Source organism: Fusarium fujikuroi, chromosome FFUJ_chr05 (assembly GCF_900079805.1).
Source record: "Fusarium fujikuroi IMI 58289 draft genome, chromosome FFUJ_chr05".
In the NCBI taxonomy this organism is placed as follows: Eukaryota; Fungi; Ascomycota; class Sordariomycetes; order Hypocreales; family Nectriaceae; genus Fusarium; species Fusarium fujikuroi.
Genome location: NC_036626.1, coordinates 2,138,951 through 2,166,672, shown reverse-complemented (window position 1 = coordinate 2,166,672; position 27,722 = coordinate 2,138,951). Strand labels below are relative to the sequence as shown.

Below are 27,722 nucleotides of genomic sequence, written 5' to 3'. Positions count from 1 at the left end.
CTCGTACCTTGCACCGGGACTAGCGTCCCTGTATATGCGGCCCGTTCGTGGAGAGCGGAATTGACCAAGCATTGAGTGGTACGAGCATCGGGTCTTTGTAATCTGGTGACATTGAAGCTACCTCGGAATGAGGTATGGGTTGGGTCGATTGAGATAAAAAGTCAATTGAGTGAGCGATTATTGATTGCTATGAGGGACAGTCAATCAATTACCTAGTAGATATTTTACCTAGCTGTAATAGAGAAAGAGGTGCCTGGAATATCCCTCGTTGTAAGTTGGGAAGTCGCTACCTACTTCAGCTCCTTTACCTAGCCCTTGCCATTGCCTACACTCGCGTCGTCATAGGTGTACCTACCTACCTCACCTTTTCTCACTATGTATCAGCGAAACTTCCCAAAGACAGATTGGAATATCTCGTCTTTCATCTACTAAGGTAATCTTCTCTTGTCCACCCGAGCATCGGTCCTAGGTACAAGTACCTACATTCTCCTTTTCGCACCTCAAAAACTCCCTTCTTTCGGCCACTCAGACACACCCATATCAGCAAATTCCAATCGATCTACATCCTTGTCAGTGACAATTGCTCTGTTTTTGTTTTGTTGCTACTGGTGGCAGCTCTGTAAGTCCCGTCCCACTTTGTAACGCAGCCCCAGTCTGGTTTTCACTCCCCCTGGTCGGTCTCTGGATTGGAGTATTCACCTCCATCATGGAAATCCACCTCATCCGGGGCACTCGGGGGGCGCCAAATCCTGTACTTGGACTTTGGTAGTATTGTACAGTGCACAAAAAGCGTCAGAGTCTCGAGATAGGATAGGTACCTCATGGGCTCCTCGAAGCCTGTCTTCCGTCGCACCACACCTCACTGCTCTACCCCGATGCGATGCTCACCCCCCTGGGGCTTGTTACCCACTAACACCATGGACCCAAGCAACCACTGAAAGAGACCCTGCTCGCTCGCCTTGACCTCTCTTAGCTGGTGTTGCCCGGGATCTGGACCCATTTTACGTACATAATCCTTTCCCTCGTTTGGGGTCGTGACGCTGTTTTCTCCACTTTTCACAGCTCTTGGGTGACTTTTGGTGTCAGATAGCTGATCAACAAAACCATAGAAGAGCCCGCCTTCGCGACCAGACTCATTTGCTGCTTCTTCATCACCCTTCAAGATCGCAAAGGTAGGTCAATTCCTTACTCACAGTCACGCTGCTCCTCTTTCGCTCTTCTCGTCCGCCTCCGGGCCTATTGTACGTTCGATAGTCAAGCCAATTTCTGTGCAATGGCCGTCTCCTCAGTTCTGGAGTCATGCACGTCGTCGCAATCCTGGCGCAAATGCCGGCACCAATGTCTTCAGTGACATTTGCCAAGAATTCCGTCAGAACATTTCCTGGATGAATCGCTTTGGTCTCACTCCCATGCAGCTCAATTGAACGACATCGCTGGCATCACCCCTTTGAATTGGTGCGACAATGTCGCTCAGTGGAAGAGGGCGAGAATTTGCGAAGCGTGGGCTGTCTTGTCTGCCTATGACCGCTTTAAGGCGGCGCGGAGCCAAGGAAAACTCGGTTGCTAACATGTCTTCCTTAGCAATCTCTCCACTCCAGACACAATGGCCGCCATCAAGTCTCTCATGACCCGCGACGAGGTCGTCCACCAGCTTGCCAAGCGTCAAAACTGGGCCGCCAAGGAGCCTGGTGTTATTGTCGTCTTCTGCATTGTTGGCGTTGGTATGTCATGACTTTTACCTAAGATGTCTGGTGACAATGCTAAATCTTTGGATAGTCGCTATTGGCCTTCTCAGCCTCTTCCTCTACAGGAAGGCCATTGCTCGCAAGGCCAACAAGGCATCTACCGTCTAAGCCGTTTGATGCGGATGAGGCCGACGTTAAGGAGAGTGGAGCGTGACCTGAGGCATAGTCATGAGCGTCTTTGGATTATGAGCCTCAGGTAGACGTGGTGTTACGACGAGGTGCCTTCTGCGACACATCGGGTGACCGACTGTGACCCCGTATTCCAGTTAACTGTTGCCGGTTACGTCCCTTACCAATTCCTCGCTTGTCAACTGCCAACGCAATCTGTTACGGATAGCAGAGTTGACTGGCAATCTTTTGTACATACCTACATACCACCGGATCTCGTGGGACAAATGTGCTGGAGGGCGGGTTCTCGTCGAGTGTTCGCGGTAAGGTGGCTGTATTCTATCTTCTAATGCTACTGATACCTACTCGTTTGAAGCAATCAACAATAATCATCTACTTGAAATCTAGTTCCAAAACCAAACTCCAGCCTCGTGAATTCCTAACCTGAAGTGGGCTGGGCGCCTACTGATTTCATGTGTTATGACAATTACTTTTACATGTGTACCCATCAAGAGTTTAGGAATGCGTGTTGTAAAATACTCATGCATGCCATGATGCTGACCAGAGGATACTGTATCAGTAACCTTCTTTAGCTAACATGTCTGCTATGTCAAGATAGAATGCAATAGCATTGAAATTCTTCTTGATTCCCATCCACTCCCGGACTGTCCAACCAACACGATTGGACCAGTTTATCAGATCCAAGTGGCTCACTCCAAGGAGCGTGCCTTTGTATGTGCCCCAGTGGCTGCTCTCCACACTGACAAGTCCATCGTTGGGTCCCTCGGCCTGTGTCATGATGGCGTGCGGGTGCCGAAATGGACTCAGCAGCGCCGGCCGCTCTACTGCCGCTCCGTACGAAAAGTAGCGTACGTCTGGTTGATCTGGCGTGCTCGGATTGAACTCTTCAGCCATGTAGCGTCTCGTCAACTGTGAGAACGCTGCTGTACCAAGACCAGCTTTTTCAAATGTCTGATAAAGTTGAGGCAAGTAATGGTGCAGTGGCGAGACTTCTTCATCAAGGAGGTAGTCTGCAAATGCGCTTCCTCGGTGCGGCGTTGCAACGGTAACCACAGCCGCAACGCGGACTGGGAGCGGAGCGAGGTGCGAAAGCATATATCGGGCATCAAGACCACCCATGCTGTGCGCGACAATTGTGACGGCTTCAGGCATTGGAGCATGGGCTTCAAGGGCGGAGCGGAGAGCAGTAGCGCGATCGGCAATAGAGGATGATGGAGGCACAGTAGGCGTCAAGACGGTGGCGCCTTGGGCAGTGAGGGCATCGTGAATGCCATGCCAGTATTCGACAGCTGGAAAGTATGGAGAGAGACGGAGTTCAGCGAAGCCAAAGAGGCCGTGGGCGAGGACGATGGGATACTTTGGAGTCTCTAGCACCAAACGTATTAGCAAGATAACCTCAGACACTGGAATTAGATGCGGTACCGTATTTTTCTCTTATTATCGCATAGTCGTCAGATATTTCCCTGCCTAACGCCTTTATCCTCGGATCATGTTCACGTGTAAGGTAAGCGCTGCAAGCGAAGCTTCGATGCCATTGCGCGCGGTATAGTTGCCGAGATAGGAGTAAATCAGGCGCGTTGCGCCATATTACCGATCTGTTCATGGATTGTTGAATCGCATGGGTGCAATGCGATAGAAGTGTTGGTGTAGAGATCCAGTAGTCAAGTGGAAAGAATGTCGCGAGCCAGTGACGTCACGGCACCAATGCATGTGATGACCTATTTATTTTGTAGGTATGGGTGAAATATTTACGTTTGCGCTCCGCGTCTACGAAAAAGGTAGAATGGGTAACTCTTCATCTTGGGATTGTTGGCTTCTAGTTTAAACGTAACTGTAAGTATTCTGCAATATTATAAAAAGCCTTCCCTAAGTGTTACTTATCTGTGTTTTTCCTTAACTTATATTCCTTATACTGCATTATCTTGCGACCTGATTTAATCTATTACTAACCTGCCAGGCTAGCTTCAGTCTGCTAATATTTACAGTTTTTCCCTTAATGCTAAAACCTTTATTTTCTAATTTACTTTTTTTCTTCTTTTTTCTCTCTTACTTTATAATAGCCTTTAATTCCTATAATATAATATTTATATTCCCTATTTAATTATTATAACTATATATTTTAACTTTAAGAATTATAATTAATATAGACTATTATTGCTATCTAATATAATACTGATAATAAAAGCCTACTGCTACTTTAATAGGTATTAGCCCTTCTTTAGGCAGCCTGCTAGGTCCTTTAGGGCTTCTATTTAGTATATAATATAGTTAATCTTAATTATATTAACCTCTTTTTAAAGTAGCTATATTTAATAGCTAAAGATTGCTAGATTAACTTACTATATTATTAATAGCTTATTAATATATAGTAGGTATTTTTTTATAATTTTATAATACCTAAAAAAGGATTATAATATTAAAATATATTTAAAGTTAAGCTTATAGACTTTTATTAAAAGACTAATTATATAGTTATTAACTATATTAATTAGATAGTTATAGCCAGGTTAGCTATTATTAATTTTAATTATATAGTAATATATTTTATAATAGAATTTTTAATTTCTTACTTATTATAATTTAATCTCTTAAGGTTAGAGCCTTAATAGTAATTACCTTAATAGGATAATAATAGAGAGGGCATTTAGCCTATTAAGGCTAGAGAAAATATCTTTTTTATACTTATAGATTAAGGCTATTTATTTAGTTAGATTATAAGGTTTATAGTAGTAGCTATATAACCTTAAGACTTATTATTAAGGTTATTATATTTTTTGGCGTGATATATAATACCTTATATTATATTATGCTGAAAGATAAGTATTTTATTGTGTTATTTTCTTATCTAAGACCCCTAATTGGCTATACCTTACGTATTGCTATAGGGAAATTTTAACTCTTCAATAAAAAGCCTTCATAACATATAATCTATGGGCTCAGGTCTTCCCTCTATATTCAATGTCGATAGATGTTGGGGGCTTCCCCTTTTACTTGGGTCTTCAGTGCTTACAGCCTGACGGCAAATGAAGACTGCGATTACACTATTCTTAAATCCACGTAGTTAATTGACGCTACCTACCTGCTACAAGCGTCTGGAGATGATCTTGTCTTGCTGCAACTGATACTCTAGAGTCAAAGTAAATGTCTGTTAAACTGAGCTGGAAATGTTTTGATTAGGTAGGTATTCGGTATCTATTACTAACAATGGGATTCAAGATCCACGACAACCTCAAACTAAATATGACAATAAGGTGATACTGGGGTTACATCCAAGCCTGGGTCTAGGATGTATATTTGCCAGTACTTAACCAAGAACTTCTCTTAAAACAGCAGATGAAAGGCACCGTGAGAGTAAGAACTCAACAGCCTGTCGTTATTCTAATAAAATGAAGAAGTAATGGCACCATGATCGAGCCAGGGCCGGAATGAACTCTCACTCCCTTCTCAGTCCTATCAAAATCCTCCACACCCAGTATTGTCGTCATCATCAGCACATCAGAGCATTTATCCGGACAAGTCATGCTTTATATCATTTCAACTCTTCTCAGGAGGTAACTGGCTTGGTGCATTCTCGTTCGTGACACCGCTGTAGGCTGGCCGTGCCTGCATGCCGTCGAAGGGACCAGCCAGGTTCTCCGCGATGGCTTCATCATAGCTGGGCGGAGCATCGTCATATGGAGGTGCCTCTTGACCCGGAGATAGTTGTGGTGGATAGAGGGGATCATGAGCTGGCTGAGGAGGAACCTGGTTCGGAGTTTGAGAAGGCCGTTGCTGTTGAGCTGACACTGGGGCTGAGGAAACTGAGTTTTGCCTGGGCGGCAGACGGGGCGGGACGTTATTCGTAAAGGTTGCACGCCCTGGCCGCGTTGACCTTGCGGATTCAACGAGTTCAGGGGGCGGTGTAATACCAGAATAAACTTCGACTTGCGCAAAGTGCAGCGGTAGGAGGATGACCGGGGCGCTCTTGTTGGTGATGCCCTTCTTTGGCTTGCCCCAGGCTAGACCTAGCTTCAACTCGAGCTCGTATCTCCTAGAGAGATTACAAGTGACGAATGAGGGTGCCACAGTGTTGGGAAGAGGCAAATTCTTCCATACATGGTCTGGAATCACCAACTCATTCCCAACTTCGTCAGAAGGCCCTGTAGTCAGCGGGATGTTGATGTTGGGGTTTGACACGACAACCCATCGGTTGATCTTCTGGTTCTGGAGCTCGAGCGCACGGACATCAGTACGACCTACAAGCTCCATCTGGAACGATACTAGATAGACTTGCTCTGGATTGTTGTTGAGCTTTTTGGCGATAAGCCGTAGTGGAACAGGCTTGTTGCAAGTCAAGACGCTTGGATGGGGAAGGCGTGCTGAAATCTCGATTGCTGGAGCTGGGGCAATATCTGCAGATGGCTCTGGTGTAGAGGGTGATTTTGAATCTGCGCCGCTTCCAAAGTTGAAGAGAGAGGACCGCTTCTTCTCTGCCTGAGGGGTCATTGGCCGAAATGTGAAGGGACGACGAGCAAAAGCCTCCTGAGTCGTCGGCTTCGGCCGGGGCGGCTCAATAGGGAGGAACTTCAGACCGATCTGATACCGCCAATTTTCCTTCAGCAATCCCGGTCTCTGGATTGTAACCTTGATGTAGTAGCGAATTTCTGCCTCCATAGGATATCCTGTTAATGACGGAGGTAGTGTGCGGGTGACATGGCGAAGGTAGAGTTGCTTGCTACCATCCATGACCCTTACACCACCAATGCCAAACATTCCTCCGCCCCCAAAACCACCGACGTTGGCCATGCCGCCGATTTTCGACATAGCCATGGGGTCGCTGCATGCATTATTGATGGGAAGCTTGAACTTGAAAGGGAACTCGTGCTCGCCTGCTTGCAGGGGGTATGCACCGTAAGGGTTAGAAGAGCTCGCATAATAGTCATCTGGGAAAACCTGTTGTAGTTTGTATAAGATTTTATGGTTCTCAGCTGCGGTGCTGCCAGGAGGCCGTTGAGGACTAGGTTGTAGCCTGGCCATGTTCTGTGGATCAAAGGCATTTGGAGCCTGCAGAGCTGTTCCCGATTCCCCTTCGAGCTTGACAACAATGCTTCCGATCTGCTCGGCGCGGTTGAGACCCAGGATGATTCGGCCCTGTACCAAGTCGAGGTTGGTATAGAACTCGGGCTGGTTGTCCAGCGCTATTCGAATAGACATGATGGGTGAGACTCAGGAAAAGACCGACAATGAAAGAATAAGAGGACCCCTGTGTGACGCGAGTGCTAGATCTGAGATTGATTCGGACCTAACAGTCCAATAATGTTTATCGTGCTGGAGTGAGTTGAGCGTGATTAGGTAGCTAGAGATCTCCACCAAGAGACTCTTCGTTTGAAGGAGCGTTTCACAATTTGGCGTATCCTCTCGAATAGCTCCAAGGTCTGTCAGTCTTGTATTCTCTGCATGGAGGAAGCTTGATCGATTTTCATTGACTCTTTCTTAGACGGATTGCACGGGAAACCTGGGTTTACTTAGTTGGATGTACGTCACCAAGGCTACTCAGCCTGAGCCAAGCCCCGCGATAGGCCTCACCGCACCTGACATGAAGGAGGGGTGACTGTGGCTAATTACAGGTACTGTGGCGCCTGTGGCTTGCATAATCGGGTGCTTTACTGCCGCTTCGCCGACAAGCTTTTTGCTGTACTGTATCCGTATGTAGGTAACCGTACTCCGTACAGATCTGGCAATTCGAGATTGTGGCCCTTCAACCCAATTCATCGAGGGCAATCTACCAAAAGTCCCTCAAGCAGGGGTACAAGTCGTCTCGTCTACCCAACCTTTTCGCGCGGTCACATCTCCGCTGTGCCGCGATGAGTTATGAGATGTTTGGTAGAGAAGGTTCCAAGATCAATTCCCTGGAGATTGAAAATGCTGGTATCATAGACAGGGCAGGGCAGTGAAGGGGAACGCCCAAGCCAAGCACGAGGTGCTCTGCAATGCAGATGCACAGGACGCATGAAGAGTGTTGGTGATGACAACTTTTCATGAGCGTCACCTGCTTCATCCAGCCTTGAAGCCTGTCGCAATCTCCACTATAACGTCCGACAGGATATCAACCAACACAGTTCTTTGACACACCCATCACATATCAACAACATGGAGGTGGATACAGACCGCAATTGGCACGATACTTTTGTCGGCATTGAGTCTGTCAGGGCAGGAAAGCCCGCGATCGACACCTCATAGCACTCACGGACCCTCTGCCGAGGTGTTTCAACGCCCACAATTTGGCATGAGATGTGCTGCATCTCGAACCAACTGCATATCCAGGGTCCGTCTGTCGACTTTTTGTTTGTCGTTCGAGTTCTCCCGAGGTCGACGAGGTTTCCTTTTAAGTCAGGATCGGCATTGTTCACGCCGCGCTTCGCAACGCCAATTTACGAGCCCTGTACTGTACATATGATGTGTCCCGGAACCACTCCGCGCTTCTGCAGCACCTCGAAGCTTTGGATCATGACATGACCCATCCACTTCCGAGTCACATACGTCGAGTTGCTTGCGACTTTATGGTAACTCCCGATCACCACTCGCGTTAGAAGAGCTCGCGGAATGGCACCATGCGGGCCGCTTGCCGCCCAAAGACCATCAACGCCCCATTTCGCGCTCGTCGACCAACCACGACAAGGCCTGGCCGCTTTCGTGGCCTTGTACCGCTCGCCCGCTGCGTCTGTGCCGTGCGGGCTGCCGCCGTTTCCCCGCCTTTATTCCTTCATGATTGGCACACTTAGCCCGCCCCCCATCTTAGCCAGCGCAACGACAACAAGATTTGTCACTTGCAGGCAGAGATTGCTATGTATGATCCTGGGCTATACAACCCTGTCAGGCTCCGGATAAGTCACACCTTTTCTGTCCATGTCATGTTTTGAGTTGCATAGCCATTTCTGTGCAGTTGTCCTAGTCATGTCAACCCATCACAAACCTTGCAAAACCACTTTACGGATGCCATCCTGGCTTATGATTACAAGGATCCAACACCCAACAACAACCACATGCTCTTTGATGCTCCATGACCTAGATACCTTCCTCTTCACTCTGGCACTTTACAAGGACTGGATACCATGTAACTTTGTGCTCCTCAACGTCGATCATGACCAAGCTTGATTGGTCGTGTTGGCTCTCGCATCAATTATGGTTCGAGCTTATGGCAGTTGTTCTTGTTCGCCATTGGACCGCTCAAAGTGCCGTTTAGTAAAGGCTGAATACCCGTCTCACCCGTCGAGACCTTGTCTAGCTTGTCTTTACTGTTGCACTGCATCATGGCCCTCCCAACAGTGATCCCCCTCTCTGCAGCGCCCCATGAGTACAGAGCCTCACATGCAGGGCTCCGCCCAGACCAGGCAGATGGCAGATGGCAGAGTTCTGATCAGTCTGTCTATATGTATGGGGGCCAAGCCATCCCGTCTTATTCTCCGAGTCCCCCTTTGCTTTTGACTTGGTTGTCAGCCTGCCATGATAATTTGCCAGCCTTTGTTGGTCGACACCCGACGATGGCAGGCGACTGTGGAACGACCTGTCCGGCCTCTGATGGCTTCTACTCATACAATCCCAGTGTAGGGGGCAATGCTGTGTTGCTTGTTGTCTTTGCTCTCCTTGCTCTCGCCGCCATCTATTTTGGTATCCGCTCCAGGACCTACCTCTTCTCCCTCGCACTCACCACAGGACTTTTTCTCGAAGCACTAGGATTTGTTGGCCGTATTCTGCTTCACTCGAAGCGAGATAGCCAAAGCCACTTCTTCCTCTTTTTATTCGGAACAGTCTTGGGGCCATCGTTGATTAGTGTTGCCATCTTCATAATCCTTCCTCACATTCTTGGCATTTATGGAGAGCCACTTTGTCCTTTTAGACCACTTGTAGCTGGCCTCGTCTTTTGGGGACTCGCTGCAGTCACTGTGCTATTCGAGCTTATCGGCATCGTCTTTACGGCATATGAATCTAATGGAGTCACAGTATGTTATCTCCACGATGGAAGCAAATAACTATCATGTACTGACCTGAGCAGCGGAAACAAGGAGCAGCGATCACAGCTACAGGTTTGGCCATTCAAGCCTTGTCATTGATGGCATGCACTGGGCTACACTTCTGGTTCACCCTCAGCTTGAGCACTCGTCGAGGAACCCTTGACGCCCGGCACTCTCAGGTCTACTCCTCTTCTCGATTTAAGAAGTTCCTCCTAGGTATGTCCACGTCCTGCGGAACAACTATCATAGGCTAACACCGTCTTCAGCAATGGAGATGGCATCTGCTCTCTTGATCGTCTACTCCTTCTATCGGCTAGTCGAATTTGCAGATGGTGTTTCGGGGGATGTCTTCCAGAACGAGGCTGCTTTCATGGTTGTTGGAGGACTTCTCCCCTTGTTAGCCGCAGTACTCTTGACAGCCATCCACCCAGGCAATGCCTTTGCTGATGCCTGGGCCCCTACATCACCTCGCGGGATCAAACGTCAAAGCCGACCAACCCCTGTACAATCTCCCACCCCTAGTGGTCATCCCGTCCACCATTTATATGACCCCGACATTCGCAAGCAGATCTCGCCGACGTCACCAAAACACCGGAACTCAGCTGGACCACCTGAGCTTCCACAGGGATCCATGGGTCTGCCTGCGCATCCGAAGCCGGTGCCAAGGCCCCCGAGTCCTCGGGACCCTAATGTCCCGCGCAAGGGGCCACCCGCACCGTTGAATCTGGCGGCTGTGCGTGCATCACGAAATAGTTGCAGGGCAGAACAGAGAGGTTATGCACCAAAGGATATGGTACCCGATGGAGAGCTGTGGTAACCAAGTTGGCGCGGAAGTCCATGACAATCAAGGAGGTACTACCTGTTGTTAGACTGGAGAGTTGGGTGCGGTTTCAGGGAGTGCTGCTGGCTGGCTTACTCGCTGTGATCTGATATACGATATGGCTATCTACTCGCCATGATAGGGATAGGCAGCTTGTGGAATATTCTATGCTGGGTGCTCAAAGGTGCTGGAATTGATGGTTCTCAGGCTGAGGACAGTGGATTTTATCAAGATGTTGGATTCTAATTAGCACTTGTATGGATGACGGTTCTGGATTACATATAAGTATATATATGTGCGTCCATTCGGGCACCTGCCTCTGCGTCGCGTCTAGGTCAATGTGGAATTACTGCTAGGTGCAATGGTATTCAACGGTACGATAAGGTGCTACGGCTTTGACAACTGACTGGTCTGAATGAGAACGGGTCAGTTTACGCTGGACTCAGGTTAGATTGTGATTTTTCACTGAGGGAACTCAGGCTCTATGGTCATGTGCAGCTTGTCTGGCTAGATCAAATTATCCTTTTGCATAAAGCTAATACTTCACAGTTGTGTTCCCATAGTCTCTTTCAAATGCTGGACTCCTATCGGGTAATGCCCGATGGGCGACGGAAGCTTGTGAACGCGTTTCAAGGGCTACTGCGGGCGCAAAAGATGGATGATTACAACGAAACCTTTTATCATGGTGGTAGGGTCGCAGATGGCAACGTAGTCTACATAGAACTTGATATTGGTTGTCCTTGCAGCATGTGTTGGATGCAACGAGAACTGCCACTAACTGTAATCTCGAGGCTGCGCAGATCGCTCAGCATAACATGACTGTCAAAGTCAAAACCCAGAGTGCCAAGATGGGCTATCAATAGTGGTATTTTTGACTGGAATGCAGGGGTTACGGCCCACGATGTACAGCATGCGAGGCACAGAGGCATGTTTGTGCAGAGTTAGCGCCTCGCCAGGAACGGGAGGGCAAGACAAGATCGACCGGATCGGCCAGACTTGACGCTATCGGAAATATATTTGACCCATTCGTGAATACAGTCGATCTATTGGATTGAAGTAGGAGATAGGCCCCAAGTGTTTGGTATCTTGTCTCAAGACGCATGCTTGTCTCTCATACTCCTTGGTCGTTCTAGTCGTTGTAGAGTCGGGACCCTAGTGGTCCAACCTCTGTCAAATATGTTGCCGTGTTTTAGGATTTGAGATGAGGAGTCTGATGAAGGCTGGCATAAGGTCTCCAAATAGGCTGTCAAATCTATACCAATACTATTCCTGTCCATCCAAATCTTGAGCATATCCTACCGAAAGAGGGCTCCCGTGTAACGTGGCCACGAGTTTGGCTCAAGATGTCTCATGATCGAGAACAGAAGATCAACAGCGCTTAGCCAGGTCCGGCCAAGAGAAACTCCCACCAACGTTTTGGCTCTCGATGGACGACAATGTGGCTTTATAGGCCTCTGCCCTGTACCCAAGAATACCCAAAGCTATCTGAAAGCATACGCCATGGCTCGTCATCTCCCTCTAAAGAATGGGATTACCCCCGTAGACCAAGATTCCTCCCTTCTCCAACTCACACTGCACTTCTAAATGCTCAGGCACCTATGTCAGAAACTGAGTGACTCTCCATACTCATCACCAATGTCTTGCTCATTTGCACTGATATCGGATATCATCAATCGTAAGCTCGGTAGAAGCCGTCCTTCCGAGTACGACGACGACGAGAAGACACGGGCTATATCCATCACCACTACTATCACCATCACGACGACGGCGACGGACTCGATTGGGTAGGATGGTGGTCCTGGAAAGGACCGACTTTGAGCCCAGGGACGGCAACGGCCAATCTGTTTTTGACCTCAACGTTGCCCTGATGGTCATCACTAATATCTTGATGATTCTGCGATTGTATGTTCGTGGCATTATGGCCAGGAATCTTGGATGGGACGATGGGTTGGCTGTTGTTGCCTGGGTAAATACTTGTTGTAGTATCCCATCAAAAACCAGAGTACACTAACATATGACTAGGGCCTTGTCGTGGCCTTTTCTTGTATAGAAATCGTCCTCTTGACGAAGGGTGTTGGATATCAGATCCAGGATGTGCCGAGAGAGACTTTGCTTCAGCTTCTGTCAGTATGTACCTAAGCATCGAACCCTGCAAGTGTACTCTCCAGAACATTGACTGTTGACTGCTACAGCTGTTTCCTGTCGACAAGTTAGTTTTCATCTTGGCGGGTGGATTTGCCAGGCTATCAATCCTTGCTTATCTCCCTCGAATTAGCAGAGAGAGTAAGACAATCACCCACCTACAAGTTTCTGTTACTGATCTGAGTCTACAGGGTCTTTTATGACGTGCGTCTATGGAGTTTTTGTGGCAACCATAATTACTGCTGTGACTTCATTCTTGTTTGTCCTTTTGTCCTGTAGCCCGGTATCGTATGTTGATTCCTTTCTCTCCCCTGTAAATTACTCGGAGACTGAGTTTAATAGAGACGTATTCAACGCCGCAAATCCTGACAGACAATGCGTTTCAAAACATAGCCTGTCTCGTATGAGATGGGCTCACTCGATTATGTCAACTATTCTTAACGTCGTGATACTCAGCCTCTGTATATGGGTTTCAGCGTCAACCACCAAAACACGAGCTCAAGTCACCAAGATGACGTTGATGCTTCTGCTTGGACTGTTTGCTGTTGTTTCGACAATCACTAGGCTCATTCTTTTGCTTGCAACCAACATGAATGCGGACATGTTAGTCAACCACTGCGGTGTATTAAGAATAACAGCTGACATGTACTATAGAACTTATAACAGCCTTCGAGTAGCACCATTCTTCCCCCTAGAGATCAACTCGGGTCTCTGGTGCAGCTGTCTCCCTGCTTTCCAGCCCCTTTTCGAGTGGACCAACAACCGCTGCTATAATCATTACAACATGAGGAAACTATCTCGAAGCAGCGCCCAAGAGCCGCTGAACGATTCTTGGCACAGAGATTACATGACTGCGAATCCTCAGGTTTCAATCCACGGGCAGCCAAGAGATTTGAGAGGAAAGAGGGCGGCATCGGATGCTGAATCAGCCACTGGATTCGCAATGTTGGAGAATGAAAGAGGCATCAAGTTGACCACTGAGTTTTCGGTGCATGTGGAAGACAGGGTGTATACCGGAGATGGGTCAGAAGACATAGTATCAAGGACACCAGCGTGGAACGCATTCTGAGGGAAATTGTCCGGTATTGATAGTACGAGTTATACACTACTATACCTCAAAAATCTTGTAGTATTGTAGTAAAAAGAAAGAGGAATGGTCATTAAGGCAGTATTGGGGCATTGTACAAATCTCAGCACCCCCTATTGATATTGACAAAGAGATTTATGAATCGAATTAACGAGGTTGAATAATACACTGTTCAACAAATGAGTGAGTTTTGTCGACGGAAACTCCTGTTCTTGAACCCGAAATCTCTAGTTCAATTCAAAGCAAGTACAAGAAACTGCACACCCCGATACAGTGGTCTTTTGTTTCCAGTGCTGGCAGCTCTAATTAGGGATGGACAAAGGACTCGACTCGGGTAACTGGGTTTGTATAACCATCACCGAATATTAACGTCAAGAGTCTGGGGGAGGGCGATTGGAGTCCAAAGGTTCTATATTTTAACAATTATCACTAGTTCAAAACAGAAACTGCCGATGAACTTGGGCACACAAGACGTAAAAACGATCAATGAAGCGTAACTTAAGAACAGACAGGCTATTTAGCATACTGAGAGGGTAACATAGAATAGAAATGAGTGTGGTACTAAACATTGAATGTTCGTCAGAGTCAACTCTCAATGAAGTTGTTTTGCAGTAAAGATGTCTGTCCGTATCCCCAAAAGGGGAACACGCTCACCAACAGAAGACCTTCTCAAGGATTCGATGCATCAATGAACCAGCGTTGCCTGTATTCAACTCTTTTAAGTCCCTGTTCGGAGAGAACGCTCATCTTCAGGGTCACTACACGGACACTATTGATGGACAAACCCTGTTCAGCCCCAAGTGATTGCTTTCCAAGGAATTATTAAAGCCTCCGAAACCCTCGATAGTTGTCCATGCCACGACCAGAGACTCTTTCACAGACAGCAATTTTCTAACCCATCTGGAACCAGATTTTAAATCTCAAAATGATGCAGGATAACAAATCGGAGACGAGACAAGACGTTCAGGAAACAGGACAAACAGTTCATCACCACCAACAACAGCCATCCCTCAAACACACTGGCTCCGGATCTCCCCACAGCCAGAATGAGCCTTGCTTCGATGATTACACCACGTCAACTAAGCCAACCAGGACTCAAGTGGCTCGAGAGACTATAGAAACATACAAAAATTACAGAAACAAGCGAAAGACAAAGGATCTCAACTGGTGGGGAAGCAAGCATCATGAAGCCGAAAGAGGCGATCCAGATCGTGAATTTGAGTTCGCACGGAACATGCCAGTATCAAACCAAGATATCAAGAGTGCGCAACAAGCGTATAATTCTAGAGTAACTGACCCTTTTACAGGTAAACCCAACCCGCTGGGCCCTCACTTGCGACCTACAACTCCTCCAATGGGGAGAGCTGAGAAGCAGATCAAAGGCCTGGAGAACCAAGGGATTAATGTAACTCCTGGACTGAGAGAGGAAGTGACTCATCATTTTATATCCAACAGTGGGCTCCATGCTGCTCTCTTAATCTGGTGCAGGAACAAGAAGGATGTCCCTGTCCAGTATGTCAACGAGTACATCAAGAGCATGTCTCGACTGAAGCTCGAAATGGCCACGCAGCAGCGTGGCGTGACAGAGAAGCTAGGCCAAGCCATCAAAGATTGCGAAGAAAGGGAATTTCGCTGTCAGCAGCTGCAAGCTGAAAACAGCAGGCTCAATATGGAAATAGAAAGGCTCAAAGAGGAAGAAGAGAAGACGGGCATACAAGCGAACCCTCTAGTAACTACACAAGATGCTCGTCAACTGGCTTTGGGTCCTGACATGACAGCAGTGGGCAAGGCGGAAGAGGAAAAGGCGCACCTTGAGGATTCCTCAATAAAATACAACAAAAATTCTATCCCGCCTCCAGCTACCGTACAGCTACATGGGAACCCGTTGGCTTCCGTCAGAGAAGCCTCCGAGTCTAGTCAGAGCTCACAATTATCACCTGTAACTACGGAAAGCTTGGAGAAGAAGGTCTCTGAAGCAGAATCCGAAAGGGATACTTTCTTAGATCAGTTACCCAGTGAACAGGACACGACTGGAAAACTTTCAAGCAAGATAAAGGAACTCGAGGAGAAGCCTTGGTCAATGAAAGCCGAAAAGTCCAATGCCACTCGCGACGATGCTTACAGAAACAGGGTCCAGGAATTGGAGTTCCAACTTCAAAATCTCAAAGAGGAGCTTCGGGCCAGCAACGACGGCATAAGAGTCCAGGGAAAGCCCAACTACACCACGGTTGACAGTCTAATCAATGCGGTTAGGAAGGAGAATCAAGGGATAAATGACGAAGAAGAAGCACCGAACCTCGTGGACCGAATCAACTATCTGAATCTGGTCTGCTTCTTCCGAACTCGCAACTATCTTCAACTGGCTCTGCGGGAGGGGGATCATACATTGGCGAAGATTCTCCTGAATGACGCCGACAAATGGGTCAAGTCATGCAAAGAATATCTCGAAACGATGGATCCAGAGGTCAATCTGCAAGTCGAAGGCTCTATGCTGATCCTACATGGTATGCGTCAAGTCTTAACAACCGAAGACGAGAGTGTGCTGATCGAAGGGGTCAAATACGTCAAGCATGGACGTAATGAACTCAGTAGGCTCCCAAAAAGTGACTCTTTTTCACAGCTTGTCCAACTTGCAGATTCTATCCTCCAAGCGACCAAGTACGACGAGGAACAGAATAGCCTGAGTATCAAAGGACTTCCGCTCAATCCTTTTAGAAGGAAGAACAAGCGCCAGTACACCAAAATTCGGGGGACTATCAAGGACGACCCAGCCATGAAGGCAGAGGCGTTGCGCCTTACGGGCGTCCATTCTCCTTTATCTCCCCATAAATGGAGAAAGGAGAACTGAGGTGATGCGGTTGGCCCTCACAAGTATATCAACTCGGGACATTTTTAGTTTAAGTGTCGTGATTTTTATTTATAGAGTTATCTATCGAATAGTAGCAGAATATTAGGCCATTAGGCTTGTCGTGTTTGTTTCAATAGTTCCTCCCCTATTCTTTTATACATTCGTATTCTCTATAGGCTCTTACAACTTGGTATAGTCTATTCGTCTAAAATAATGCTGAAGCCAAGGTCTGTATACTGCCTGAGTAACTTGTCATCCTTTACGTATAAATGATGTATCTCTATTTCTCAAATATCAGAACTATGGAGCACTGTAGCCCCCATCGATAACAAAGTTGGCACCAGTGGCGTATGTGGAAGCGTCTGATGCTAGGAACAGATAAGCACCTTGGAGCTCATGAGGCTCGCCCTCACGGCTGTGTCCTTGTCAGCAAATCGACTGTATACAGACAGAGAAATCATACCCAAGAGGAATCTTGTCTTTCCAAATGTCCTTGGTCTCTTGTGGCACAAAGTTGGAGATCTCAGTGATGATGTAACCGGGAGAGATGGCGTTGGCACGAGCATATCGAGCCCACTCAACAGCCAGACTCTTGATGAGGTGAATGACACCAGCCTTGGCGGCATTATAAGCAGCCTGGAGTTGAGGAGTGTTTACAATGCTTCCACTCATGGACGCCGTGGCAATGAAACTACCAGATGTGTAGTTTGTCAAAGGTTGGCCGTTAGTATCAGTCCCCTCGACCTTTTGGCGACGCCAGTGTTTAGCTGCAGCTTTGGCAGAGAAGTAAGTGCCGTCCAGGTTGGTCTGGACAACGTCACGGTAGTGATCAAGAGGGCCATCGATCATGGGACCTTTCGTCCAAGGAATACCGGCATTAGCCACGAAGATATCCAACCGACCATTAAGGTCCTTGATTGACTGGTCGACAGCCTTCTCAACAGCTTCGGCATCTCTCATATCAACCTGATAGGCCCTAACTGGAGAAGTAAAGTTAAAGGGTAGACATTTAAGTATAGGTTGCAAATACTCTACCTAAGACGTTGTATTTCTTGGAAAGTTCTTCAGCACGCTCTTCAGCTTTGCTACTGGTACGGTACCAGATTGCAATATTGGCACCGACCTCAGCGTACGCTTCGGCGATAGAAAGACCGATGCCAGCGGCGGCACCGGTAATGATGGCAGTCTTGCCCTGAAGAGAGAAACGCTTCAGAATGGAACCTCCATCGACCACGCGATTGTTATCATGGACGAAGTTGCCTCCATTGAGGGGGTTAAGATCAGACATGTTGGGTGCTGCTTCTCCAACAAATAAGGTATGTAAAGTGATGGGGGAAGAGAAGACAGAAGAGAGACCGTGGCTCAAAAGATATGATAGTGAAGATTGTAAAATATGGGCCTTTATACGATCTAAGGATAGCAATTGCTGGCCAAATCCCCTCACGTTATTTCGCGCTCCGGAACCCTTCCCTCCATGAAGACCCTCTGTTTATCATCAATAATCAGTGGCATCGGCGACTCACGGCCCTTGGATAACAAGATGCTCTCCCTAGTTGGGGCATTCCGAAGTCTTTGACAGGACAATTCCTTGTCACCACCGTTGTTCCGTCTCCATCGTGAAGTATTCGGAGTTAGTTACCCAAACAAGACGACTGAGATCACAACAGACTAGCGGTCGAAGGAGCATTTGACGACTAAAGCCGTTAGCTGTATAAAAGAAGAAAGGCTCGATGGAGACAGTCTCGGCTGTCCGTCAATGAGACCGTTGATTCCATGGTATTGAGTCTCTGATTGGCTAGGACCCTTGCTTTGGGGATTGTGGGAAGAAGTCCCTAGGGCCACTTCATAAGGTAGTTAAGGTTCACCATCAGCATCCACCATTGCAAGGTACCTAGGTAGTGGAGGAGTTTCATGATATATGGCCCTGGAGAACCCCTCAGTTGTTGTTACCCCTCATAGGCCCCCGCATACTTAACTTGGCCAACTTGCCGGCCAGTAAGGTAGGTAGACTCCGGCTCTTGGCGACTCCCGTCTTTGGATTCTTCGATTGTGAAGGGAACTGGCTTCCGAATGGAAGGTGGCCTGTGATTGAATCTATGACCATGAAAAGTCAAAATAGGTCTAGGTCTTGCGTTCATTGAAAGAGCTTTCCCATGCATTCGAGCGTTGATTGAGGATGAAGCGTCGCACTTGCCTCTATGTTTAGCGGTATACGTTGTCTTAGGTAGGTACCTTAGTAGGTAGATAGGTACGTCACATGCCCTCCCACCATCATGATGCAGACCCATGGAAGGAACCTTCGTGGGGATCTCAACCTACTACAAAATCCATCACCACAATAAATAAAAAATTTGAGCATCATTTACTTTTTGAATTTAATTTTTGAATTTAATTTTTTATCAAAACCTTTATTGGCTTGTGTGCACTCTCATTGACTGCGTCCTCAGTAAGCCGTTCCTCGAACCATTGATATATACAACCTACTCGTCCTTTCATCCATCATGGCAGACACAGCAGCTGCCCCTAGGTCTCATCGTCCCTATGACTCAAAGCTTGGAATAGTCACAGGTGGCTCTCGAGGTTGATCTCTCACAAATCACTTCCAATTTACAAGGTCGCTGACTCGGTCAAGGCATTGGTGCGGCTGTTGCTGCGAGACTCGCTGCAAAAGGATGCAATCTTCTCCTTGTTTACACCACCAACTCGTCCACGGAACTAGCTAGAAATCTATGCGGCGAGCTATCATCTCTACACAGAATTCAATGTATTGCAGTACAGGCCGATTTAGGCGAGCCATCCGAAGCGTCTTCCAAAATCGTTGAGGCTGCACGTCGCCTTCATAATTCATATAACTCAGACAAGCCCTTCCAAATCGATATACTAATCAACAATGCCGGCGTCTCATCTAACCAGCATATGAATGATGAAAGACATGGAAAAATCCAAGACGCTGAGTTTCACCGCGTCTATAACGTCAACGTCTTGGCCCCTCTCCTCCTAACCCAGGCTGTCGCCCCGCATCTTCCCACAAACCGCGCGGGCCGCATTGTCAACGTTTCCAGTGTATCTTCGTCTATCGGGTATCAGGGCCAATCTGTTTACGCAGGGAGTAAAGCGGCCTTGGAAGCAATGACGCGGACCTGGAGTCGTGAGCTGGCTACTCGTGCTACAGTCAACGCGGTCAATCCCGGGCCTGCTTGGGGAGATATGTACGCAGCCGCGGGACAGACTTTCTGGAACATAAACCAGCCTTATGTTGACGCAGCCCCATTGGCGCAGTACAACGGCGAACCGGAGGTTTTGGCTATGGCCGGGACTGATGCTGAGCGGTTTGATCGAACTGTACGTGAGAACATGGGTTATCGAAGGCCCGGGTTTACGACCGAAATCGCCGGTACAATTGATATGCTCTGTTCAGAAGAGAGTGGGTGGACAACAGGAAGTGTAATTTGTGCGAACGGAGGCATGAAAATGTCAATTGCTTAGAGGGTTTCCCGCACACTTTCGTCAAACGCTAGCAAAGACATAGATGAACGGACCGATACCAGAACTTCAATGGTTGTCACATCCGAGTGGGTTCCCGCTTCATCAGCAAAGAGCAACCCGGGTATCTAGCCGTTGTGATTGCTCAAACTAGCAAATTATAGCACGAGCTTCCACAAGGCAAGTCCAGCCGGTTTCAGAACAACCGCTGGTCGAGTGAAAGGACCAGGTGTACAGTCGATCATCGATTTCCGTCTTTTCATGTGGTTAGACGCATGTCGCCCATGTCGAGGTGACAATGAAAAATTTGTATGAGAAAACGACCTCTTGCATATGATTGCCTTCATAGCTTCTCGCCTTATGATTGCCCAGGGACATGACTGCGATTGCGGTACTACAAGTACAACCGCAGTAACACTGTTGGCGTCCCGGGGCACGGCCAACAAATCAGCCACTCGTGCTAAGCAATATTTATATATTTTGGAGGTGCGACGGCTTCTGGCAGGAATGAAACGGTGGCGCTTCGTAAAAGGGAGTGAAAGCCCTGTCACAGATGTGTGCAACCATCTACACCATAAAAGATGCCGAGTACTTTGCAAAGAGCCGCCTCGACATTGTTGGCAACCTCATGTAGCGACATCAAGCATATCGGTTTCACACCCAATGTTTTGCGATAACATTTAACAGATTCGGCATATCTGTCAGCTTGACAAAGCATGCTTGTATCACACGAAGCCGTCGCATCTGGGGTAGAAGCCGACGATACACAGGGATTGCTCTGATACCAAGGTATATGTCTTGTTGAAGTTCTGGCCGAGGGCATTCAAGCGACCGAAAAAGATGCAAAGGAGGTTTCTGCCCGTAGAATAAGACGATTTGAGGCACATCTCAAGATAATTTTACTTCATCTTGATAATATCATTGGAAACGACCCTCCGCTCGACGCTTCGTCCGATCCTTACGCCTCCTTTTCGAGGTTCTAGCGACACTCTGTCACCTTCTGAGGCTTCCTTTCACTTCATTTCTGGAGCAAACTCGGATAGGATGCTGGCTCTATCCTGCGATGTCATCTTGCGAACCTCAGGAAGTACTTGAGAAGTTTCATCTTATTTCGTCCCCAGATAAAACGATTCCTCAGAGTCATGAAAAGGAATAAGATATAAGCAAGTCTGAGACACCTTAAGTCATACAACACACATGCGGGTTGTGCGGGCGTATACTCAGGGACGGAAGGTTGGTTATCCCTACAGACTCCTTTACTTGTTTGCAACGGGTCAAGCATTTAGAAGTGACCAAGCCATGTGCAAAGAGTTGCCAAAAACTGAGGATAAAGTTTAATGAAAGTTACTCCTCTCATGAACTATATTCTGCGGCGAAGTTGTCACATTTTTCTGGGCGTTTTGTATTTAACTGTTGCTCCTGAATGACATCCAGAAGACTCGTGATGAGGAAGCCCACAGCCTCGACTTGGGGCTGAGATGCTGTACAGAAGCTTTTGTTTATACCCATACTCTATTGAGCCATATGTATCTGATCAATGCAAGTGGTCATGCAGAAGTTGAAGCACAGTTTCAGTCTCAAGACGCGTCAGAGGTGGCCGAAGCAGCTCATATGTTGGCAAAGAACAAGTGCCTTTGACGGTAGATGACGGACAGAGATTGAAGTGGCTTTGAAGCCAACACGCAAAATTGGCACCGAGATTAAATGTTTGGTTAGGCGTGTTGATCCGATCTCGAGCTGCATCCTTCATGATGATTCATGCCAATTCCCGCGATCTTTGGACTCACAACCACTCACAGATCAACTTCTGGTATCAGTCACACGCTACCCAGAGTGCCTGCATATATGTGGACGGTAAAGTATCTGTCAGTAAGTCAAAGCTACAGGTGCGTCTCTGCTAATATGATGAGCTGCTCTTGAGTTCTCTCCGGAGCTGCTTCGAACGTCCCGATGGATCCCACATATCGATCACCAATGGCCCCTATGCGAATATTTGGAAATATTTACGATAGAACGCGAAAGTGACAGGTTGTTAGATTAAAGCCTCTGCTCATGTTAGCCAACAAAAGATACGAGAGAAGGGCAACGCCCATGAGTTCCGAACATTGGCTACAACTCATTCAGTTGTCGCCGTGTGACTTCGGAGATTGATCCTCTGACACACTGATACCTTGCCTGACTTAGTTCTTCACGATCATTGTGTCTTGTCCTACTTAGTACGGGCCTACTTCTTTCTCTCCCTCTTAGTTCTGTCAACACAACCTCTTCCTCTTCTTCATATCTAAGACTCTTTGCCAGTTCGATCCTCCAACTTCACCCGCACTTCGATCTAACAATGTCAGGCGGTTCGACACATCCGGATCCAGTCTTTGCCGCCAAACTGGCCCGGCGTCAACAACTGAACTACAATGCCATGATTGTCTTTGCTGCAGCTATGACTGCTTTCTACTTCACCATTTGCATAACCATTCTTCTCAGAAGGCTTTGCGTTGATCTGGGTGCCTCGCGCAAACCAAATACCGCCACAGCGATCTTCCGGTAATGATCTGTCCTCACCCGGAACGGAACATTGGTTTAACTGTATCACAGGCGCCTGAGAGCGAGTGCTCTTGTAAATATCATGAGGCTACCGTCGGGAGGATATACTCTTGCTGTATTCGGATATCTAGTTATAAACGCCATAGTCACTATTATTTACCTGGACAACGACAATATGCCGCTTCTTTCCAACATGGCTTCTCGAACCGGGTGGTTAGTTTTCAAACAAACTCTTGACAAAACTTCTAATAACGTAATATTTACAGGATGGCTATTGCAAATCTCCTCATCGTCGTCTTTCTCTCCCTCAAGAATACTCCCATTGTCATATTCATGGCCTTCTCTTATGAACGCCTTAACATTCTCCATCGCATAACCGGTTACACTACTCTCATCTTCGCCATAGTGCACTCTTGCAGTTATGCTGCCGTGTTCGGTGCCCAAAATTTTCTCCAGCGCTTGCTTGCGAGAGAAGAAATCTTCGGCATCGTCTCTATGGGCTCATTCCTAGTCCTTGGCTTTGCCGGTGCTGTCCTCCGGACGTGGTGGTACGAACTATTTTACTACCTTCATGTGGTTTTCTGGATCCTCGCTGTCATCATGACCGGTCTCCATCAGCCGGAGGCTAGCGAGAAGGTTCTGTACGTCATTTCTGCTTCAGCCGGAATTTGGGTCCTCGAGCGAGTCATCCGCCTGGCACGTATCATCGTTAACAGCACCAATAACACCGTCACTCTCACGCCGCTCCCTAATGGCGGTACTCGTGTCACACTTGCCAAGGCACCATATGGATCTTCATCTGGTAAACATGGCTTCCTTTGGATCCCCGGGGTACGCGCCGTTGAAACCCACCCTTTCACCATGGTTGCTACTGATCCCCTCGAGTTTGTTGTGGCAGCCCATGACGGATTCACTCGGGCTTTGCACAAGTGTGCACTTGAGTACCCAGGAATCACATTGAAAGGGTCAGTTGAGGGTCCTTACGGTAATCACCCTGATGTCAAGGGGTATGACAAGGTCATGCTTATAGCAGGGGGTAGCGGTGCAAGCTTCACGGTTGGCGCGGCTCTAGATATGCTTAAAAGCCTGGACACAGATGCTGAGATCGATATCGAATTCTTATGGATGATCAGGAAACCAAGTAAGTCCACGTTAAAAACCGTGATGTCGCAATACTAACCAATCTTGCAGCATATTTCACCTGGTTCGCCGAACATATCGAGACTCTACGTCGAGACCACCGTGTCTCGACCAAGATCTATGTAACACGAGCTTCAGAAACCGAGATTGTCCCCCGGAGACAGCTTCCCTCCGGATCGCACACGTCTTCAAGTAACACTTTTGTTGAGTCCGACCCAGAACAAGACGGTCTTTCCCATGTCGATACTACCCGATTATCACTAGACATTGAGAAGAACGAAGCTCTCCAGCCCGTGATAAATGCTTCCCTAGATGATATCTTTGACGTTGGGAGACCAGATGTCGCTTCACTTGTGGAAGAACTGATAGCGAGTACGCCATCCGACAAACGAGTTCTGGTGATGGGCTGCGGACCACGGACACTCACGTCGGCCATTCAGAACGCGGCTGCAGACTGTATCGTGGAAAACAGAGCTGGTGTTGAGTTGCATCTGGAGCAATTCGGGTGGTGAAAACAAGTTCATGATTGATCTTATTGCATATAATTGCAGATCTAAGCTGGAATCAAACAATGTGAGAAATGATGTTGAGATTGACGAGCAACTCATTAAAAACGCCAGGAAATAGCAGCCTTCATCAGATTTCTGACGTTGTGGCTCTTGAGCTTTTGGTAATGCATTGATTATCATATCGTATCAAACATATGATACATATATACACATACACATATCCTTGAAACCATAACTAAAAAAAGGTATGTACCAATGTCCATCCAGAACAATGACTTATTGGGTATAGAGCATTCAAAAACAATTCATCCGTCATTGACCCAACCCGACGCCTCCCTTTTTTTCGCTGTTTATGAATCCAAGAGTTCCGAAAGTATTCGACTGTAAAATATATATAAAGATGGGAGAAAAAGAGGCAGAGGCATTACTTATGACACCGCATTATCGCGACTATCTTCGCATTGGTGGATCGAGGGTTGTGAAGACCGGCGCCGAGTACTGAGGAACCTAGCACTTATAACCTTGGTTCCATGTGACACCTTATCCAAGAACCCCTGAGACTTCTCCTTCATCGTGCTTTGTCGGCGCGCTCTCCCAACAATCGCTGTCTCCATAGGCGACGGCATCTCTTCATCCGGCTGTCTGAGGGCATCACGCACCGCAGGGCAAGGATCGACGAGTTGCTTGGCGTCGCTGATAAATTGGAGAAAGACCGAGTAGGACATGCAAACAGCCTGGAGGACAATGACGACGACGAAAGCCGTTCTGACGGTGCCTCCGTGCTTAATTATGCCGTACATGACAAAGGGGAAGAATCCGGGGCCGGAACTACCCATAGTGATAAAGGCGGCAGCACGCTTGGTGCGTCGGCCTTGACCGCGAAGACCAATGGCAAAAATAAGAGGATATATAGGGCCCTCGAAGAAGTAAAAGAGAACAATGGGTATGACAAGAAGGTTAGGGTTGGGTGGACGGACAACCACAGGAAGAAGGGCAAAGACGAAGCAGCCAGCGATGCAGGCGGTGAGGATAGTACGGGGTCGTGGGAAGCGGGAACGATATACAGAGAGATATGCAAGGCCAGCTGCCATGAAGCGGGACACGGCAAAGGCGGTATGCGCGATGAGGAGATAATCAGGTATTGAGAGTGCGATGCCAGGTGGTTTATCGGGGTTGGGAATGTCGCCTGCACCTTCGGTTGCTTGCTCGCCGGTGTTGGGTGTGTTGGGGAGTATGGATATCATGAGGCTGCGGAAGTAGATGCTGAAACACTCCTGGGCAGCCACGTATGTGTATTGAGCAACAACGGCGAGAATAAGACTCCATGTGCGGAGCTGTAGACCGCCTCTTTTCTTCTGAGGATCCATAGGAAGATGCTTGGTGGATTGCTCAAGCTCACGATCACTCACTTCGGGAAGTGGCATGTAGTAGAAGAAGAGCCCGAGGGCAACACACAGGAGTGTGATTCCTAGATACGTCCATTGCACGTTGATAAGCGTCATGCTGGTCGCGTTGCTCTGTTCCACAATACCCTTGAAGAAGACCTTCTGGGCCAGCAGGCCGCTAAGAACACTGCCAGTGCCCTGGATACCTTGCGCCATGAGCACGCGAGTCTCGCCGTATTCGGGGGGGCCGCAAAGTATTAGGAATGCATTTGCGCCAACCTCTAGAATTGATAGACCAAACCCGACAACGAAGTTGCTGAGCATGAATCCGGCGTATGATTGGGTAACAGCCGAGGGCCAGAAGATGACAGTTCCAATCCCATAAAAGCATAGCCCGACGATAAAAGTAACTTTGAAGCCACCAACGCTGTCGTGGCCGTTGGCCTTGTGCCGCCTCGATCGGTTGTGTTCGTCGCGCCGAAGAATCCATTCGCCCACTAGCAGGGGCCCAAAGAAGTAACCGCCTCCAAAGTATACAGACGTCATGCCAAGTGTTTCAGCCGTGGTCATATTGTCGACCTTCGCAATGACGTTGTTTAAAGTATTGAGCAGGCCGTATGATATTCCCCATAACAGAAACAAGATGGACACAATTGTGCAGTATTTGAAGGACTGCTTCTTGTTGCATTTGAGCATACTTTTAGGTTTTGTCATGTTGACGAAGCCAAAATAAACACCCTCGACAGTTCCTGTTGAAGACGTCATAGTTGTCGATGTTTGAAAGGTCCCATTGCTCTGGTACCCACGTTGCGTAGGACGAGTTGGGTCTGGCTCATCGAAAGGTGTCGTCAAGAATTCCATCGCGCTCATGGGAGCATTGGCATTGAGAGGCTGTGCGCCGGTTTGCGCGACAGGAGGGGGCTGCTGAATACTGGCGCGGTGGCCTGTTGAAGGCGTATCTGAATCGTTGGGGCCCTTGGGTGTACTGGCGCGGGTTCCATTGGGGTCGTAGAGCATGGAGGGGAGCAGCTTGAGGACCAGAGGCTTCAAAGTCGGGACGCAGGCGCACATCATACCGACGTTAACCTCAACAGCGCTCCACATGAGCGATCGCGAAGCGTTCCAGGCAAAGTCGGTCTGGCCACCAAATCGAGACTGGGGATCGGCAGTCGTACTGGTTGGTGCTGTGATGGCTTGCTGAAGGTAGTAGATTCTGACCACATCGACAACGGTAACGAATATTCCAACGGTGAAGGTAAGGACCAGAATTGTTTTCTGGCGAGAAGGGAGGCGCATGCCGGTGAGGACAGGTATAGGTAGCGCGAGAATGGCCAGGTCCGTGACGATGTTGACGGGTGAAGAACATATAAACTCGGTAAGTAGTGGTATACATTTCGCGCGTTCGTCATAATTAACATCCCAGGCGGCTTGGGTCGGGCGGCATTGGAAAACATTCATGAAGGTGAGAATAACACCAGCAATATTGACGACCGCAAGTGTCAACCAAGAGGCGAATCGAAGCACTCTTTGGGTGTGCTTGGCTAATCGGAGGTAGAATATGAGTACGGAGGTTTTGGTGGCCATCAACGCTGGATTGTACAGGATGGAAAAGACATATTCGCATCGGCGAAGGGCGGGTAAGCGGTTCGGGTCGATGTTTTCGTCGTGTCGTCCTAGGCCATTGTGAACGCCGAAACAGATGGTGAATGAGAGGAAGAAGGCGAAGAGCCATGCGAGGATCATGACGCGGTCATCCCAGGTGACATTCCTAACAATGAAGGTCCGCGAGACGATTCGTGCTACGACGAAGACTGTAGCGAGGACGAGAGTGGCCGTAGTGACGGCGAAGACGACCGGCCCACGATCGGGAATGCCTCCATCGTCGGTGGAGGCCGAATCGGACAT

At 48.0% G+C, this 27,722-nt stretch overlaps 10 protein-coding genes; 6 read left to right on the top strand and 4 right to left on the bottom strand.

Moving 5' to 3' along the window:
• Positions 1–1,603: 1,603 nt before the first annotated feature.
• FFUJ_07431 (uncharacterized protein) lies at positions 1,604–1,853 on the top strand (the record flags this gene model as incomplete). XM_023577682.1 has 2 exons in its annotated part: positions 1,604–1,721; positions 1,777–1,853. The coding sequence occupies 2 exons, from the start codon at positions 1,604–1,606 to the stop codon at positions 1,851–1,853; spliced, it is 195 nt and encodes a 64-aa protein (XP_023430710.1).
• Positions 1,854–2,429: 576 nt separating this feature from the next.
• FFUJ_07430 (related to TGL2-triacylglycerol lipase) lies at positions 2,430–3,477 on the bottom strand (the record flags this gene model as incomplete). XM_023577681.1 has 2 exons in its annotated part: positions 2,430–3,241; positions 3,297–3,477. The coding sequence occupies 2 exons, from the start codon at positions 3,475–3,477 to the stop codon at positions 2,430–2,432; spliced, it is 993 nt and encodes a 330-aa protein (XP_023430709.1).
• Positions 3,478–5,408: 1,931 nt separating this feature from the next.
• FFUJ_07429 (uncharacterized protein) lies at positions 5,409–7,067 on the bottom strand (the record flags this gene model as incomplete). Its single annotated transcript, XM_023577680.1, has 1 exon — positions 5,409–7,067. The coding sequence occupies one exon, from the start codon at positions 7,065–7,067 to the stop codon at positions 5,409–5,411; it is 1,659 nt and encodes a 552-aa protein (XP_023430708.1).
• A 2,327-nt stretch (positions 7,068–9,394) lies between these two features.
• FFUJ_07428 (related to phospholipid-translocating ATPase) lies at positions 9,395–10,682 on the top strand (the record flags this gene model as incomplete). XM_023577679.1 has 3 exons in its annotated part: positions 9,395–9,853; positions 9,907–10,081; positions 10,132–10,682. The coding sequence occupies 3 exons, from the start codon at positions 9,395–9,397 to the stop codon at positions 10,680–10,682; spliced, it is 1,185 nt and encodes a 394-aa protein (XP_023430707.1).
• Positions 10,683–12,320: 1,638 nt separating this feature from the next.
• Positions 12,321–13,896, top strand: FFUJ_07427 (uncharacterized protein; the record flags this gene model as incomplete). XM_023577678.1 has 7 exons in its annotated part: positions 12,321–12,469; positions 12,510–12,651; positions 12,708–12,812; positions 12,878–12,968; positions 13,019–13,115; positions 13,170–13,430; positions 13,482–13,896. 7 exons carry the CDS (start codon positions 12,321–12,323, stop codon positions 13,894–13,896), a joined length of 1,260 nt encoding a protein of 419 aa, XP_023430706.1.
• A 943-nt stretch (positions 13,897–14,839) lies between these two features.
• On the top strand, positions 14,840–16,762 carry FFUJ_07426 (uncharacterized protein; the record flags this gene model as incomplete). Its single annotated transcript, XM_023577677.1, has 1 exon — positions 14,840–16,762. One exon carries the CDS (start codon positions 14,840–14,842, stop codon positions 16,760–16,762), a length of 1,923 nt encoding a protein of 640 aa, XP_023430705.1.
• Positions 16,763–17,062: 300 nt separating this feature from the next.
• Positions 17,063–18,050, bottom strand: FFUJ_07425 (related to sorbitol utilization protein sou1; the record flags this gene model as incomplete). XM_023577676.1 has 3 exons in its annotated part: positions 17,063–17,177; positions 17,226–17,742; positions 17,798–18,050. 3 exons carry the CDS (start codon positions 18,048–18,050, stop codon positions 17,063–17,065), a joined length of 885 nt encoding a protein of 294 aa, XP_023430704.1.
• Positions 18,051–19,263: 1,213 nt separating this feature from the next.
• Positions 19,264–20,248, top strand: FFUJ_07424 (related to 3-oxoacyl-[acyl-carrier-protein] reductase; the record flags this gene model as incomplete). XM_023577675.1 has 2 exons in its annotated part: positions 19,264–19,342; positions 19,395–20,248. 2 exons carry the CDS (start codon positions 19,264–19,266, stop codon positions 20,246–20,248), a joined length of 933 nt encoding a protein of 310 aa, XP_023430703.1.
• A 2,332-nt stretch (positions 20,249–22,580) lies between these two features.
• FFUJ_07423 (related to ferric-chelate reductase) lies at positions 22,581–24,435 on the top strand (the record flags this gene model as incomplete). XM_023577674.1 has 4 exons in its annotated part: positions 22,581–22,783; positions 22,835–22,996; positions 23,050–23,924; positions 23,975–24,435. The coding sequence occupies 4 exons, from the start codon at positions 22,581–22,583 to the stop codon at positions 24,433–24,435; spliced, it is 1,701 nt and encodes a 566-aa protein (XP_023430702.1).
• A 425-nt stretch (positions 24,436–24,860) lies between these two features.
• FFUJ_07422 (related to L-fucose permease) lies at positions 24,861–27,722 on the bottom strand (the record flags this gene model as incomplete). The annotated part of the gene is made up of 1 exon (XM_023577671.1): positions 24,861–27,722. One exon carries the CDS (start codon positions 27,720–27,722, stop codon positions 24,861–24,863), a length of 2,862 nt encoding a protein of 953 aa, XP_023430701.1.